We start from the raw sequence: 18739 nt of genomic DNA, 5'->3' as shown, positions 1-18739 counted from the left end.
AAGGTCGATGTCCGCGCTGGTCGATAAGCAGGGGACCACTGTATACAAGAATTTTTAAGAGAATGCTGCTGAGTTTAGTAGCGCCAGTGAGACTCAATTCGTCTTTTTTCTTTATATTGCTTATTCTTGCAGGTGGTCAATATTTAGTCCATAGTGTTGGTTATTCAACTTTATTGTAATAATTATTAATAATTTTATTGGATAGTGAATGAAACATAGCTTTTTGTTTTCCTTTGTTGAATCAGCTTTTAACTTCCTCTAAGGTAACATACACCACTTTATTAGGATCACCTGTACACTTACACATTTAAGCAATTATTTAATCATCCAGTTGTGTGGCAATATGTCAATCATGCCAGCTTTGGGTAAGGCTGACATCAATCCAGTATGTGTGAAAAAAATTTATATTTTAACTATGGGATAAATGTTATTTCCATACAGGGCTGGTTACAAGAGTTAATCTGTGATTTTCATTCACAGCACTCTAACATTTACTTATAGCGGTGCACTAAAGGATAGAATCTCTATTGTGTGGCAGTTTTGTGAATGGAAACCCCTTGTTGATTAGAGAGGTCAGCTGAGAACGGCAATCATTGTGCATCTCATCATTGCACAATTTACCCATACACCATGATAAAAAAGCAAAAGGGGTGGTGCAGTCATGCCAACATTAAGTATCTACTCTTCATCATCTCCTCTAAGGAACATTTCCAAAATCCTGTGGAATCCATGTAATGAACAAATCAGTTTTGAGAGCAAAGGGAGGCAATATTCAGTATAAGTCAAGTGCTCCTAGTAAAGTACTAAGTTATGCAAGTACTAAGTTGCATAAGAAAGGGCATCCAGCATAAAATTTGCAAAATCAAATGTGCGGATCACGATTCAGAAATTCATACCAGATCGGCCATTGACCACCACAGGTGTTGTTAGCCAACAGGGTACCAGTGCAAATTGGGCTACTGTTAGCTGAAGGTGAAGAGGAAGAGGAGGACGACGTCTACAGAGCAGTGTCGGGCAAAGCCTTCTCTGCTGGCCTAAGCACTATCAGAAACACTGACCTACATTTACAACCTAAATTCTTATATTTGTTCCATGAAAATTTATTAATTTATTCCCAACAGTATATTCTCTTCATTTCGTAGCGTTTCTCTTGGCTGCACTGGTTCCTGTACGTGTATGTGAATGTTTTTTTTATCCAATCAGATTTCAGCCTCTATGTGCTGCTATGTCAATCTAATCTGCCCAGGGATTGTAAAGTCTGTTCTGCTGGCTCTTTTTACCCTTGGCTTTTTAAAAAAAAAACTCTGTTTCTTTAACCAATCAGATTTCATATTTGCCTCACAGGGCACAGCTAGCTGGCCCAGAATAACGTAAGCATTTTTCCATCCTCTGATTGGTTGGTTCGACTGGTAAAATGTGTGTAGCACGCTGCACACATTAATACATCTGAGTTAGATTTTTTTTATGCCTACGGAGAAAGAGAAATTGATTTGGTCTCGGACATACTTTAAAAATACATGTTCCAGAAAAGCTAGACAGCATGAGGAGAGGTCGGCCAACCCCAAAGCTAGCTAGCTTGTCTCAACCCGGGAAAGGGTTTGTTCTGAGCTGTACCTCTGGCTTACAGCCTTTGAGAAGCAGTGCAAATTATGAGTTATTAGACAAATATAGATTTGGAACTGCTGCAGGTGATGTAGGTGGCACAGTTGTGGTGGTAGTGTAGAGGTTTGGAGTTGTCTTAACTGGGTTTCTTGCTTTAGTAAAATGGTATTCACCTGACATATGTGAAATGCCTCTCTCTCTCTGTAATGCCACGCGTTGTTATATTGTGTTTTTGTATAGTATTGATGGTTTTTATAATCGTGACGGGCTAGTGGTGGTATTGATAGGTGGATTAAATGGCGTAAGTCCCCACTGAAGGCCCAGGTACCAAATGCATGGCGTTCCACTGTTATATAGACAAAAAGCCACTTTATGTAATTTTATCAATCCTTTTTTAACTTTTTGAACTGTTCACAGAAATCTCTGTCTGTGAGGGGCCATGAGAAATGCTACGCCTTATGGGTGTTGAAAAAACATTTGTAAACGCTATGAAATCACTTCAAATCATTGTTGAGAATCTGGGAAGTCAGCTACATTAAGTCTATAGCACCATTAATGCACCAACCTTATCCTTAAGAAGACCTTAATATGGCCATAAGACACCACTTAGGATAGAGCCAAACACACACACACACACACACACACACACACACACACACACACACACACACACACACACACACACACACACACACACACACACACACACACACACACACACAATTACAATGAGAAAGGTTGCTGTTTTGTCCACTTTATTTCAAAGTTGTCCATAGATAACACTGAAATGAACAAATGAAAGATGTTTCCACAACAAAAAGACATTGCTGTTCCTGTAACACTAATATTGGGGGCGCACAGATACAACAGTACACAAACACGGTCACAATCCAAATCCAGCTACACACTTTCCAAATGAAGCTGTGAAAGTGCCACAGCCATAGCCTGTCCCACTCTACAAAACATGTTCACAAAGAAATCAGATGAAAATCTATACAATCTATATGTGAGGAAGTGCTTATTATTATAATTATTTGGAAGTACCAACGTCTACAAAATCACCAGCAAAAATACTTTATCTCTGTAAAAAGGACTCAGCAGGACAAGCTTTGGCTGTAGATAATGTCACAAGCTATTCCTTTTTATTTTTTGGAGGGGGGGGGGGATTGTTTCAGTAATACAACACTGTTCCTTTATTACAAATGTACAGACTTCTACTGCGATTAAAACAATGCCCTGTGCACAGTTGCCTTTTTTACCTTTTACAATTCCCTCAATACCCTAAATAACCAGCCGTGCAATTAACAGCAGGAATTTGTGTCACAGTTTCTGAAATGTTCTTGGGAAGATTTTCTTTCTTAGACATTGTTCTTTTTTTCATGTAAAAACAAAAAACAAGATATAAATGATAACAGTTTAAAGAAACATGCAGTACTAATGTCTCCAATCCCTCTCAGACCCTGAAAAAAATGGCACCCTGAGTGTTAATTAAACGTATTATTCAAAATGTAAACACACCTTTTCCTGCAGCTAAGTGAAGTAAGAAAAGGCACAGACGAGAACACCACAGAGCTGTAGGATAAGATGGCGCCTACAAATCGAGGGCCATTTTGGTTACATCAGCTTAATCATTTTATCAAGCATGCCTTACTACTCAGTATGTGTTTAGAACCCAGGTGTTGTCTTTCAGGTCATGACCATGGACATCATGGCTATTTTATTTTACTCTAATCCATTTTTTTTTTAATCTTACATGAAGTGTTTAGTTTGAAATAGTTTCTGTTTCTCATGTACAAAACTCAATCTTTCTGTTATCCAGGTCATTCTGAGCTTTTAACAGGGAGATGCAATTATAGTGCTACACTTGGCTTAACGAGATGGCTTAATGTTTCAGAAAACAGGCTACATTATGAAACTCTATCACATTCACCATTCATAAAGAATAAAACATGTAGAAAGCTGGTTACATTACTGTTTTTGTGAACGGTAAGAAAAGAAAACGACTGACTTATTTCTAATAAAATATTATCTGTGAATTTGCAAATATGGAACCATGTTAAATTAAACAGCATGTCATGTATATTAAATCATACATGTTTATGGTATGTCTGTTGTAATCCTATTAAATAAAATAAAATTCTTAAGGGTAGATTTTCCTATCCTAATGCATGACAATCTTATATGCCAGTTCTTACGATTCTTTTTTTTTTTTTTTTTATCACAAGTTAACATATTCAAATTAAAGTGGTTTATTATTAAAATAGTGTATCAGGAATTCTAGCACTGGGATTATTAAGCTTCACTTCTGGCCCTTAAGGATGAGCTGGTACTACAGCAAAAAGGATTACAAGAGTACCTTAATTCCCCAAGTTCTCCTAATATTCTGGTAAAGCAAAACAGTAGTGAGCAGTTTCATATTTAAATGCAATGCCACACTGTTCCTAGGGAAAGGTTACAGAGAAGGAGAGAATAAGGCCAGGGACATTATACAGTATGGACAAAAATTTATGCAACCGACATCTCTTCCATTTTCTCAGTGCAAGAGTGAGAGAAGTCGAGCAGCATATCAATGACAAATAAAAATGCTTAAGCTCGACCTTGTTTTTTTTTTCTCTTTATATTCAGTTCTGATTCAGAGCTCGATCCAAACGGTTTATATTAGCTGCTCTGACTTGATGACCTCACCCTTCTAAATGCTCAAATTGAAGCCTGTTGAAACAGATCCTCAATAAATGAGTTTAAGTGAATCATACACATCATAGACAGAATTGCACTGGACATCAACAAAGATAAAAGACACAGACATTTTTTGTTTCTCCAATTCTTTTTGGCGTGATGGATAGATGTCCATTAGCTAAAATGAATCTTCCGTTTCCATTTCAAACGTTTTGGTTAAAAGGTTTTCAACTGGTAATACTGGTAACTATTTGAAAAGAACACACACCATCTTTGCGTAATGTCACCATTATAACACCTAATGAACAACATGCCTATGTCTACTGCATATAGGTGGAGACATAAAAATTCCGGTCATATAAGGAGGCACAATGTTCATTTCACAACTCGCTAACAACAATCACGCTGCTTTCTATTTTATTTAATTTTTTTTTATCACATTTAGCATTGGAGATAAATAGCTAAACAAAGCTGCTCCCACCAGACCTGACACAACACCACACAATACTAAGAGAAGGACCACCACCTTTTTAGCACACTATGATGAGTCTTCACAGATACAGACCTAATGTAACGCCAAGATGGGTAAAGAATTGACTACCATTACACCACTGTCCCATGAGCATGACATACAAAGAGAAACCCAACAACCATGGACCAAATACACCTCAAAAAATAGGAAATTTTACAAACAACCCCAACATTTTTAGATTTAAAAATTTACCTATGTAAATTATAAAACACATTGTATCTTGCCACCACAGTAAAATGGTTCATTAGCGTTTTTTTTTTCGCCTATTGGTAGTAATAATCACAGTTTTTTTTTCAAAAGATATTTCTTTTATAAGCTACAATAAGAGTGTTAACAATTACACTGGAAAAATATATGTATGTTTTTTATATTCTCTATATAATTGTTTTGTCTTTTTTTTTATACAGAATGTATATATAGTGTAATTATGGCCATAGTGGCAAGGAAATAAAGGCAACGGTAACAATTACCACACTTCTTACATCATGTGATTCAAGAATCGTGTGGTTTCCGAATGGGAGGAGTCAAGAAAAAAAACGTATTGGTTAGTGGCACTTTTTGCATTTTAGAAAATAAAAAAAATAAATAAAATCAAGAATAAGGCTACGTGGGTGTATGCTCATCTGATGCTAGCTGAGTGAAGACATTGTGGTTCAAAGATTTCTATTAATGTTTGACCAACTTTTACCAACACATACCACTCTTTCCATATTCTTTCAACATATATCTCATTTCCTAAACATACAGACAAACTGAGAGCAAAAACATCATCAGCTGTTATCATTTAAGAACCATCCTGGACAGACCATGCATCATAGGTAGAACCATGACCCTGAAGTGGTAAAACTCAGTAAAAGCGATTCCAGAAAATTGTATTTCCTTTTACAATACTTCCTTTTCATGTTTCAGGAAGCTCTGAGTTTCAAAGAATTGCTTTTTTGTCTTTACATTCCCATCGGAAGATTTGCTGGCATTTAAAGAACCTTTTTTGTCCAAGTGTGACTTTCTGTCTTTATTTAAGTATGAGACTACTAAAGACTCTCTTATAATGAACACACAGAAACATTACAAAATAAATATACAGTACAATCATATCACAGTTCATTAGTTCATAAATATAAAATAAATAATAAATACACATTATACTTCTCCATAAGGTTTTGGATCTCTCAGGTTTTTTGAAAAAAAAAAATATCTATAATGGAAAAAAAAAAAAGACAGCCTTATTTAATTATAAAAAACCTTGTCAGTTGAAAATATTTTCACTTAAAAAAAGTTTTAAAAATCTATTTTTAAAAGAAAATCAGATATAAAAAAATGGAAAATAGTTTTCAAAGTTTTTCTTATTATTTTATATTTGCGTTCATTTCAAAATGGAAGGGGTAGGGTGCATTGTTTCATACTTGTTTTTTTTTTTTTTTCAATGCAGGAGGTGAGTTCAAATAAAGAAAAAATAAAGAAAAAAACAAACAAACAAAAAAAAAAACAATAGAAAAACATATCAATATATAAATAAATGACTGTTACATATATTAAGAGAGGAATACATAACATAAATTACTGTCTGAATAATTTATAAAACATTGACAATGAACCCTAGAAACTGTTAAATGAATAGAAGTGCAATTCATTGTTAATAAATAGTACAGATATGAGTGGATTTAACTGAGTAGCATTACATTATATTACTCTAGCATAAATAATGCAAATGAATGAGAATGTACTAGTGCTCCGGCAATCTAAAACCTAAACATTTCTCTAGAACTAATAATAAAATATATATTTATAAATATAATGGCTGAAATTTGGAGGCATGTGGTTTGACGGTTACACTGTAGAGTTAACCAGATGGTGTCTGACATGAATATCACACAGCTTAAAGACCCACACTTTCTATGATCAGAATGTGCACAGGAGCTTGTGGAGAAACAGGTACAATGGGCCTCAATGACCTGAAGCTGTGCTGATTCACTACAGGAAGTGCTGCATGTCCTGTGATAAAGGGCCAGTGGTCTCCCATACACAATACAAAGATAATTCCATCCAAAGGATTTGGCTCTTGTGAACGCTGAAGTACACATTCTCTTCTTCATCCTCAGCTGCATTCTCAAAGACATGCAAAACACTCCTTTTATTGTGTGGTTAAAATAAGCAAAAACAAGCTTCTCTTTTTTTCCCCTCTGGCCAAACAAGAGGATTTGGTTGTGATCTTCTCGTCCTCTGCTTTAAATCCAGCAGCGTTTGTGGAATTTGGAACTTATATACATATTTCTTTTTTTCTCTTGTCACAGAATGCTCCCTGGGATAAAGGCCATTGTTAATTAAAAACACCTGAATGCCCATTTTGTGTGTACCAGTTGCACATACTTTCTTTGCTTCTACACACATCGTTCTTCTTCTATGCCTCTAGTGAGCAATGCCTCAGGGTCACACTTTAATGCCTTTCACTGCCTGGTTGATGGTCTCGAGCAGTGCCTTGTTTTCAGGGTTCTGGTAGCAGTCTTTATTGGTGTACATGTCAGTCAGCGTACTCACATAGTTTTCAAAATTCTGCTCTGTGATTGGTTCCTGCTGTAAGAGAGGAAATTGGAGCCCATGATGCAAAACAGTATGCGCTTGTGCGGAATCGTGTATGAACGTGGATACTTGCGTTTGCTTTATTATTCATTTGAGATGGGTGGGAAATTTGTGACAATGAGCCGTATTTACTGGAAGTGCAGCATTACAGAATAAACAGCATAATCATTATGAGTTCATTAAACAACAAATGATAATCAAGTAAACATTATTACAGCCATTTGTTGGTATACAGAGTAACACTGCTAAAAAATAATTCATGCTGTGTGTGTGTGTATGTGTGCGTGCGTGTGCGTGCGCGTGCGTTTGTGTGTGTGTGTGTGTGTGTGTGTGTGTGTGTGTGAAAACTCACCATATGGGGCAGACGGATATTGGCCAAGCTGCGTATCAAAGCTTGACTGAGTCCTGACAGCTCCATAAACAGTGCTTCATTCTGCTCCTCAATGATCTTATTTTCCTGCTCAATGTTTTTTAGGTTCCTCTCCATGGATGTTATCTGAGAAAAACAAAACCAGGTAAACGCGGTGTTACCACTAAACAACACAAATATTTTCAGTTCAGTTTTGTTGAGACAAAAATCAAGCCATATTCTATTGGATATTTGTTGGACCAGCATCATTCTGCTCTTAAGTTATGGGCATTAGTTAGGGGTGTTTAGTATTATAAATATATTTACTGGTAATTAATGATTTTTTAAATTTTTTTATTCATTGTTTTGATTGATTAAATGTTTTTTTTTTGTACATTGGTAGATTAAATTTTTTTTTGTCAAATCTACAGGATGCAAGAACATAGAATTTCACCCTCTCTGGTTGAATAATACTTTATTCAAAGAATGTTTGAGACTTGGGTTATGCTGCAGCTTAAGGCAGGTAGAGACAAGTACTACATAATAAACACTAAGTCCCAAACCACATTATGCCTGCAAAGATGCCTTAACGGTATTACACCATTGGTTAACTGACTCAGTGTGGTATTATTAAAGTGGCACGAGTTTTGGGACATTGGGTAATTATTTGTACATGGCATCACATGTGGTACAATTACAATTATATTTGCTGCTGTTATTGAAGCCTCTGGTGGAGAGTAAAAATTTGATTGTAAGCATTAATGTAAGTCATTTAAAAAGTACTAGATGAAACAAGAGCTATTCTTTTAGTTTCCATATTAAGGTTAGGGATTTTCTGCTTCATTGTGTGGTTAACTGCTGTGTTTTTGTCCCAATTGCCCAGTTCAACTGTCAAACTCGGTTTAATTTTGGAGATCAGAACACAAAGCCAATAGTAGCAAGTTACCAATCTAAAATTAGCACCCTGAAAGGTAAATGAACTCTGTAGGTATTGGTCAAAAAGTTTATTATTGTGAGAAATCTACCACAAGATTATTGAAAGGAAAAGCATTTCTATTATGATGACTATGGCTGGTCTAAGTAATACCAGACATTTTTCAGCTTTACTTTCATTAGGTATGATGATATAGGGCATAGCTGCCTCTCATTTGAACTAAAAATATCCTGCATAGCTTATTTGGGTCTTTTTTCAGGCCATTAATGTGATTAATGGCTAACCTGTGTTTGAAGGTTGACCATATCAGCTTCCATTTCGTTGTTGGACTCACTGAGGTCACTGATTTCTTTGTTGAGTTGCTTAATGTCTTCATCATTATCTAGCACTAAAAACAGAATAAATAAATTAGAATATATAAAGAGTAATTGACCTAAAGAAGACAATGAATGAACATGCTACACTTACCATCACTGGCCTTAAACTTGGTATTTATATATTCCTCCCCAGGAAACTTGGCTTTCTTCTTAGCCAGTGAGGAACGAGGACAGCCGGAGAGACTGGAAATCAAAGAGAAACAATTGATAAAAATTTAACTTGAAAGAATAAAAATCCTTCAGATCATAAGACCCCTGAGAACAGTTTGCATCTGCTCATTAATGCTGTCTAAATATCTTAAATGAAAATATCTAAAAATAGTCCATGAAATAAGAGGCGCCACATGGTCGAATATCTGTGTAGGACTGTACCTGCGATGAGTAAGGAAGCTGCCGTTGGCATGGCCAGATCCATCACAGCCTGGTGTGGGGCAGGTGGGCCCCTCCGTCTTGAAGGCCTTCCAGGAGAAAGGTGTGCCATTCAGCATGCCTTCTTTTTGGCGCCGTGCAGCCAGTGGGCACCCATATGCACTGCGGTGGGTGGCATACTTCCCACTGATATGACCCAGACTGTCACAGCCTGGTACTGGGCACCTGGAAAAGAGACAAATATTCAGAAAAACAGTAAGAATATGAATATCAAGTAAGGATGGAAACAACAGAGACAAAATAGGAGGGAGTGATTGGTTAACAGCAATTTATTAATTAAATATATAAAAATATCTCTCATTATGAAGTAACTCTGAATCTTGCATTTTTAACTGTAATAATGAACTTTCAATTAACTGCATAGTCATGAACCACGATTACATTTTTATTTATTTATTTATTTATTTATTTTATATTTGCATTCTTAACCACTAAACATCTTTATTTCTATTCAAGTGTTATAGAAGCAAAAAGTGTTGGTGTAAACCAAATGTATTCACTGTTATGATGCTGTTTGTTAAAGCTTTCTGAACTACATCAAGCTGTAGTAGGCTACAGTGAAATGACTATCCTTTAAAAATTCTGTGACCAGGAATCATTTGAACTTCTATGATATTTATTTCTCCCATGAAGCTATTAAAGGTCCAGCTACAATGTTGTTTCATAACTGAGACAATACAGTAGTATAGTATTGTAAAAATCTTTCTATTTGGTACGAACTTTAAGAGTTCAGAGTCTTCTTTGTCTTCCTTGGTAGGTGTTGTTTTGATTCCACCTTTCTTGGCACGAGGACACCCAGACAAACTGAAAACAGAAAGTGTGAAGCCCATTAAGAGAGGAGGCAGAAAGCAACACCAGCCAAATTCTGGCCATGACTTAAGATAAGACAGGCCAAATGAAGTAACATTACAGGTAGCATAAGTAGATTAATTTTCATTATCCATTCAGAAGCAATAGGGAAAAATCTCATATCCATATAGTGGATGATTATTGTTTGTGTAGGAGTGTGTGAGTCCTATCTACAACTACACTACCTCACTCTGAGCTTCTCTGTCCTGCAATGTTCAAGTATATATGAGTGTAACAAATGTGTGTTTGTGTAGGAGGAGTTGCATTAGCCATACCTTCGATGTGAAGCGTAGTTACCAGTGATGTGGCCAGAACCATCACATCCTGGCGTTGGGCACCTGGGTAAACAATAAATATAATGGCACAAAAGAGCACTATGATTAGTCCTGGATAATAAGTACAGCAATTAGCACGGTTAGCAAAAACATTAATTTATATTGGAAACACTGCTAAAATGACAATGCTCATAATAAAACAAACATTTGAACACAAGCATGTAGTTGTGACCTTTTATAGGAGAAGCAGCACTAAGTTAGAAGTTAATATACGAGCAAATTGAAAAAGCCATAAAAATGTATCCAGTAGTGTAGCATGGGGAAATGAAAGAAACAGAGCTATAACACATACTTGAGTTCAGTTGCATGTGCTGCCATGAGGGAGCGAAGACTCTTATCAGCAAGAGGGCACCCAGACAGACTGAGCCACAGGAAGAGGGATGGAAAAAAAAGGAGAGGGATGCAAGAAAGAGAAAGAACCCAGAAAATCCCACATCAGTACAAGAAACAGAAACCAAGCAAGAAAGAGGCAAGGAAAAGCTAGATCTCAATCTATAAATACATTCCTTAAACTAAATAGTAATTGTTTTGCAGGTACATGTAAAAAAAATGCTACTCAGGCCAGCACACAGTGCTTGAGCCAACAAATTCACTTGATTATAAAAGCATTAGAAATCACAGAAAGTTAGAACGAGGGAGTGTTACAGTTTGCTGTATCAAATTACCAAATGCTTTAACTCATTAAATTTCTTCTCAATGTTGCATGAGATCAGAAGGTTCTAAGCAACCTTGCTACACAGTAGAGGAGGCAGGAGACAGGATCATAAAAACAAGAGTTTCTGCCAGCATCGTACCTTCGATGTGATGCATAGTTTCCGGTTATGTGGCCACTGCCATCACAGCCAGGAGTGGGACACCTAAACAGGGTATAACAGAAACGGTAACACTAAGTTAAAAAAAAACAAAAACACTTGAAACAATTTACAAATGTGTACTTACCAGAATAAAAAACATGCATTAAAAGGTTAACAATAAAAACAGGTGACCTTTCATCACCTTGCACTGATTATTTGTAAAGGCATTATGGCCTATGGCTACAGACACTCACATAAGGAGCTCTTTCTTGCACTCCCTGGGCTGGAACTTGACTTTGAAGCTGGGGGATGTGACCTCACCAGGATACTTCCTGTCCTCTAAGCACTCCTGAGCCATATCACAGTCCTCAGCATCAGAGGAGACAAAAGAGTGGGCTGTATGTTCCATCTTCAGACCCACACACACACACACACACACACACACACACACACACACACACACACACACACACACACACACACACATTTTATTTACTTTAGATTATATCCATTGATAAAATTCCTTTTAAATGTGTCAAGTTCTTCAAGTAAATCAAGTTCTTGGCATGCCAATTATTTTTCTTATTAAAATCATAAATATTCTGTTTGAACAGTGTATTGCTGTGCTAAAATATTCTGTATTTTTAGCACACAGGGTAAAAAGTTAATAGTTTGTAAATAGTTAATAGTTTTGTTTTTTTCTAAGCTTTTGAAATATTTAATTATACAGTCTTTTAAATAGAGAAAACCAGTCCGGTCCTATCTGATGTAACTTGATTAAGTCTAAAAGATTGAAGTTTCACCTCCTCTAGCTCCTCCTCCCTTTGCCGATTTGGTTTGGTATAATCCAGAGGCCCCTCCCACTCCTCCTGCTTGTAGGCCTGTAAGTGGGGTGAGATGGCCGTGTTGCCATGGCGCCCGGATGATGAGGATGATGAAGAGAGGGCAGGGGAGCGCATGCCTGGGCTTGTGCTCAATGGGCCTCCCTCTTTGTTTATGGGCTTCTTCATACTTAAATCTAGAGTGCCATTCTCATCCACCTCAATCTCCAGGTTCTAAAAATGGTTACACAAAGACCTTTTGATTAAGTGACCTTTGATACAGCATAGTGTAGAGTTAAATAAAATAATATATATAAATAATATTATACTGCACAAAGTACTATTCCAAATCTAAACACTGACCATTTTAAAGATTTCATTGATTGTCTGCATCAGAACACAGCATGTACAGCGGCATACTAGTGTTTTGTGAGCTAAATGTGTTTAAACAATGCAGAGTGTTGGAGGTGACTCAGTGTTAAAGAGCAAGAAATGTAGCTGATCCCAGAACAGCACTGCTCTGATTAGAGACAAAGCACTAGCCTTCCCAGTCCATTAATCTTTCCCTTTTATCCTCCTCCACTAAAAACCTGGCAGTAAATTGACAAAATGGTGAACTAGTCACTCTATTTAGGACGCAGAAAGCTTAAAAAAAAAAATATATTCTCTACAGTATCACAGCCAGAACTATAGAGAATAAACTCCTTTTTGGAGAATGAAAAAAGAGAGAGAAAAAGAAGAACTGATAGGAGTGGATAAAGGAAAAATAATTTGGACAGTCATATTAGTCTTTCTGACTCCACAGAATCATTAAACTGCCTTCTTTCATTAGACGAGTGTGAATAATGAACAGAAGAGCTATGCACACCTGCTTTTGAGCTATCCATGGAAAACTTCATGTAATAACCGCAAAGCATGGCAAAAAGAGAGGACTAAAGTGGGAGGGAATAAAAGAGGGGGAGAGGTGATGCAACTAAGCTTCAACAGCAGTTGATGCCTTGGGAAGCATATCACTCCAGCTCATGATATATTTATGAAACTGCCTTATACTTAAGAAACATTTCCCCACAGCCACACAATGTAACACAGTCACACCCTTTTGCCCTATAGATGGGAAAATGTGTATGAAAAAACGTAAAGACTTAAACATACATTTCATGGTCTGAATGTGATTGTAGTACAGTAAATTTTCTTTGCAGATTTACAGTATTGTCATTATTTTGCTGCAATTTGTTTCAAGTCAATGTGTGTGACTTCTACCTTATCTTGGTGTTTGGTACTGAGGTTCTCAGGCTTTTCCCAGCACCTTGTAGACAGGTTTAAAATGGCTGTGGCGGCCATGTGTGCAGCCTCAGCATCATGGGAGTAATCATGGGCTCCACATGAACTCTTTCCATAGGTGCTTTGCATGCTGGGACTGGGGGGGGAAGTCCTGGGGAATGGAGGTTTGGCTGTGGATAAACAGTGGGAGACAAATTAGTGACATTTCTTATTAAAACTTTTATATTTTGCACATAATTGCTTTTACTTACTTTTGAAAGCTTTGGGTAAGTTTTCACTGGTGTGTATCTGTGGGGCAAGTACACGCTTGCCGAATACCTGCACATCAAAGCTTGCATAATCAAAGGAGACCTTAGAGTACTTCTCCAGCTCTTTTGCCAGGTTAGCACGGGGTGTGTTTGGAACCATGCTGGCTGCCCTATAGCTGCCACACTGTGGCATCTCAAGCTGCTTCACAAAGCACATGGGTCTAGAGAACGAGATAGTGAGAAAACTAAAAATGTAAGCATATATTATTATATATTATTGCATATATATATATATATATATATATATATATATATATATATATATATATATATATATATATATATATATATATATATATATATATATATATATATATATATATATATAATATGCAGGTAATAAATAATGGCATATAAGCTATACTTTCAAGATTTCTGTTTGTTTTTTTAATAGCTTTGCTAACACTTTTGTTAGTTTGTGTTAATACATACTTCCATACAATTATGTCAAAAAATACACAATTCTAAAAAAATCCGAAAAAAATAAAAAATAAAAAATCACACACACACACACACACACACACACACACACACACACACACACACACACACACACACACACACACACACACACACACACACACACACACACGTTATGAAAAACTAAATTTCCAACTAAGGTACATATTTATGTATTTATTTATTTAAAATTTCAGAGGCTTTTTTTTTTTAGTTCTAGCATGTTCAGGTTTTCTTATATACAGATAAAACATTTATAACAACAGACAAAAGAGTAGGCTTTAACAATGTCTTATCACCTCTGGGCACATTTGCATTTTGTAGAGCATGGAATTCATTTGCTTTAAAACAGTCGTGCATGAATCCAGTGAGTGCTGGTCCTAAATAATCTTTTAAGAGCAACAAAATCCTCTAACATAATTTGTGTTTGTGTGTCTGTGTGTGTGACTTATAATGCAAGAATTCTGTATTGCTATTGTACTTATATATATGTATACTTACAGCCTGTGTTTTTTTTATTCTTCATACTTTATTCACTATTAATATCAGCAGCCAAACAAAACGTTTTATAATAGTAATTACCTTTGGAAAATATTCCCAAAATATTTGGTTAGAGACTCTTTTTATTGACAAACTTATAAGATGGACATCTCTTATGGATTCTCAGAGCTCATAGAATTCTAAACTATGATAATATAGTGTGTTCAAAAAGTCCCTCCGCAGTGGCGGTGTAGAGCAGCTTTTCTGGAGACAAGAATACCACATCATGATACTGTGCGAGATTTAATAAATAAATACGAGTACGAATAATAATCAGTTTTATTAAACAAATATTTTCCCATAACCTACTCTGCGTGGCCATTGATGAGGGACTTTTTGAACGCTCTGTATATACAATGAACAAAAAAAGGTGAGAAATATTTTTTAATTGAATTGCATATTCAGACCTATATATTTGGAACAGCTTGTTTTTTTTAGGCTGTTATTGTATCTCCTTGTCTGTTTAATCAAGATGGCATGCAGAGGATGAGCATTGTCATTCAATATAGCCTTGAGTTTAAGCCAGTACATTCCCATTAGAGCAAGGTGACATATGCACATCTCTTTTGTGACCCCTCCGTCTCCTCCTAATGGGCTCCAGCACCACACTAATGCTCATTCAAATTACAACTGTACCAATAAGAGAAGTCTCTGTCCATTGATACAGGAATCTGCATTGCTTTCCAACAACAGACATCCTTCCTGGAGGAAAGTAATTATTTTTCTCATACTCCATGCCCTGTAAGTCCATTAATTAGCTTATCTGCAGTATAATTAGTGCTATGGGGCTGCTTTGTGAACTTGGTATGATAGACTAGGCAGTTCTCTGTTAGAAGGGCAGAAAGGGGGGGTTAAGGTTGAACAAAGAATTCATCTACTAAAGGCAAAGTCCTCTGATTGACAGCTAATATCTTAACAAACTGTGGCAGGTGGTATTATTCATCATGTTGTTACATTGACTTAGGCCAGGTGTATTGATTCTATAGCAATATAACATTCTAAAATGTATTCTATACACTGAATATATACTATTTGCATCTTGCTTGTTGTGCATGTAATTCCTGTTCTTTTTTCTTATGATTGAAATGAACAGTGCCTTTGCTGGAATGAATCTGAAATCCTAACCTGTCTGGCTTTCACATGAGAAATACGAATGAATGGAAGTACAGCAATGTAGCTAAAGGTGTGGACTGACCTGAGCACTCTCTCTGTGTTCGGGCTGCTTTTGGTCTGTTCTGTCTGTGGCTGCAACAGCTGCTGCTTGTCGTGGCTCTTGGACAGCTTCTCAGCAGCAGCGATTGGACATCCAGATAAACTAAGAGCACATTAAATGTCAGTGAGAGCATTGGAAAGGTGTGTGAACATATGTGTGAGCATCTGCATGACTAATGGGAGATGCAGTGGCGTGACTAATGTGAGATGCTGTACCTGCGGTGTGTGTTGCGGTTACTGTTGACGTGGCCTTGTCCTGTGCAACCAGGCGTAGGGCACTTCAGAACATTCTCATGCATGGCTAAGACTGCACACACAAATAAAACAAACAGGGAACCAAATACAATTTAAACACACTGTTAAAAAAGCAGGGCATTTACAAAGAAAAAAAACGTACATAGATTTTTATTGTAGAGTTTATCATTGTCAATTACAATAATCCTCCCCTTCTAATTTGAAGATATATTCAATGCTTGCAAATTATATATATATATATATATATATATATATATATATATATATATATATATATATATATATATATATATATATATATATATAAATATATATATATATATATATATATATATATATATATATATATATATATATATATATATATATATATATATATATATACACACTGTATATATTTGATCACATTAGATGTGCAAACGGATATATAATAATTCCAAGCAGTACAGCAAGCCTCTTCAGGTGTGATCTCTCAGTGTACTGGCCCTAATTCATCGCAGTTGCATAGAAACAAGTGCAAAATTAAGCAGCAAGAATGATACATGCACAAATCTGGGTGTTGTAACACTGAGCTAATAAAAGAAATCATTTAGCAAACTAGTTTTTGAAAAATACAAAAATGCTTTTAAAAAAGGTAACACTTAAATTTTATATTTAGAGGTGCAGTTGTCTTAGATTTTCACAAACAAATGAATGAAGCAATAAACCTTTTAATAGATCAACAGTGCAGGAAAGTATGGTACAATATTTTTTTGCTGCTTTACTTGGTGGAACCAGGTAGAAAACTCAATTTTAAATTCAATGGTTATATACATGTATAAAGGTTATAAAAGCCTGATTAAAGCCTGATAAAAACTTCATAAAAGTAAAAAAAAAAAAAAAAAAAAAACCTGAAATGTTATTTTATAAAAAATATGTAAATTCAGCCAAAATAAATCCAATAATGTATAAGCACTGACATGAATATGTGTAATAACTTATTGACCTAAAGGAATATGTGATGATATGCAAACATCTCTGCACATCATGATTGGAGATTTGTGGTGCCCCATAGATGCAAATTCACCTCAATTAAGTGACTAATGAGCTGATAAAGATCTACACCAATAATTTCTGATTCTCATTTACAAATTAGGCCTAGATGTTGATAGTAAACCCCATTACCCATGTTATAATTTTGTGATTTATTAACTTACTCTGCTATTCATATAATATATTTTACTACTCTGCATTAATAATTAGAAAAATAAATTGCCTCGCAAGGAAAGTAAGTGTGTGTGTGTGTGTGTGTGTGTGTGTGTGTGTGTGTGTGTGTGTGTGTGTGTTTGTGTGTGTGTGTGTGTGTGTGTGTGTGTGTGTGTGTGTGTGTGTGTGTGTGTTTGTTTGTACACAAGTCTGACTTACTCTCCGGGGGGATCCTGTCTTTGTGAGGACAGCCAGACAAACTGCGGTGGTGAGGGTACAGTCCGGTTACGTGACCGGTGCCATCACAGCCTGGAGTGGGGCATTTGACCTCTCTTTTCTCTGACCTTGAACTTTCTGCAAAGGTGAGGTCAAACCACTTGTCAGTCAAACCAGTTGGTTTCCTACCAACTTTCACAATACTGTACAGAAATACAAAAGTGTAATTAAAGTGTAATTAGAAAACCAGCAGAGCTTTATTACATACAAATAACTATATACATTTGTCTAATATCACTCACACCCCTTAACAATATCTGAAGCCCTAAAGTCACTGGAGTGGATTTAGAGTGATAATGATGGCCATTAGATGCAGTTGATGAACATTTGTTTGCAGTGTGGTTTAAAAAAACGGGTGTCATTAAACTGGCACCACTGGAGAGGTTTGTCTTGGGGATGTATACGGTGTTCAAATGAAAGCACATAGACAATAAGTCAAGGCTGAATAAATAAGAGTCAAAAGGGAGAAGAGAGAGGGAGACTTAGAGGATTTTACTCATGCCCCAGTGCTTCCTTAATTGAATGTTGAAATGCTAACAAGACATGCAACTTCTAATTAAAACCGGACCGGGTATAAGCAAGGCAGTTAAATGGGGATGTGCAGAACCTGACTGAGTGTGCTCAGCGACTGGAGTGATGTGAGGACCAGGCAGAGCGCCAAGACACGACCACAAACGAACCAATAAAAGAACAAACAAATGCAAAACCAATCTAATTACAAGCACCCTCCCCCTCTCTTACTCTCTACTGCGTTAAGTGCTTTCTCCAGTAATCACATACTACAGATTCAGAATATCTGGAAGCAAATTCATTTGACCTGTTTACACTTTATAGCGATTCCATTAAAAGTCTACGGGCTCTGGTGTCTTGTTTAAGCAAATGTATGTCTTTTCAGCTTATTTATCTAGGCTTAAGCTTGATATTTAGGTGCGTGTCTATGTCTGTTTA

General features: G+C 36.2%; 1 protein-coding gene across 7 annotated transcripts in view; it reads right to left on the bottom strand.

Moving 5' to 3' along the window:
* Window positions 1–2340: 2340 nt before the first annotated feature.
* Window positions 2341–18739, bottom strand: part of myt1b (myelin transcription factor 1b) — a 71809-nt gene continuing 55410 nt past the window's right edge. For 4 of the 7 annotated variants that reach the window (XM_083570086.1, XM_083570084.1, XM_083570087.1 and 1 more), the window contains 16 exons: window positions 17735–17869; window positions 16292–16382; window positions 16059–16178; window positions 13808–14025; window positions 13536–13726; window positions 12258–12509; window positions 11709–11863; window positions 11455–11517; window positions 10953–11021; window positions 10601–10663; window positions 10197–10280; window positions 9420–9641; window positions 9139–9230; window positions 8955–9058; window positions 7740–7883; window positions 2341–7381 (listed from right to left, as the gene is read on the bottom strand). In XM_083570086.1, coding sequence (XP_083426212.1) covers window positions 7238–7381; window positions 7740–7883; window positions 8955–9058; window positions 9139–9230; window positions 9420–9641; window positions 10197–10280; window positions 10601–10663; window positions 10953–11021; window positions 11455–11517; window positions 11709–11863; window positions 12258–12509; window positions 13536–13726; window positions 13808–14025; window positions 16059–16178; window positions 16292–16382; window positions 17735–17869 — 2147 coding nt within the window. In that variant the 3' untranslated portion in view covers window positions 2341–7237. The remainder of the gene's footprint in view (window positions 7382–7739; window positions 7884–8954; window positions 9059–9138; window positions 9231–9419; window positions 9642–10196; window positions 10281–10600; window positions 10664–10952; window positions 11022–11454; window positions 11518–11708; window positions 11864–12257; window positions 12510–13535; window positions 13727–13807; window positions 14026–16058; window positions 16179–16291; window positions 16383–17734; window positions 17870–18739) is intronic. The other 3 variants (XM_083570089.1, XM_083570088.1, XM_083570090.1) reach the window with 2 other exon arrangements.

Source organism: Silurus aristotelis (assembly GCF_946808225.1).
Source record: "Silurus aristotelis genome assembly, chromosome: 19".
Taxonomy (NCBI): Eukaryota; Metazoa; Chordata; class Actinopteri; order Siluriformes; family Siluridae; genus Silurus; species Silurus aristotelis.
This window is presented reverse-complemented; position numbering and strand designations above follow the sequence as displayed.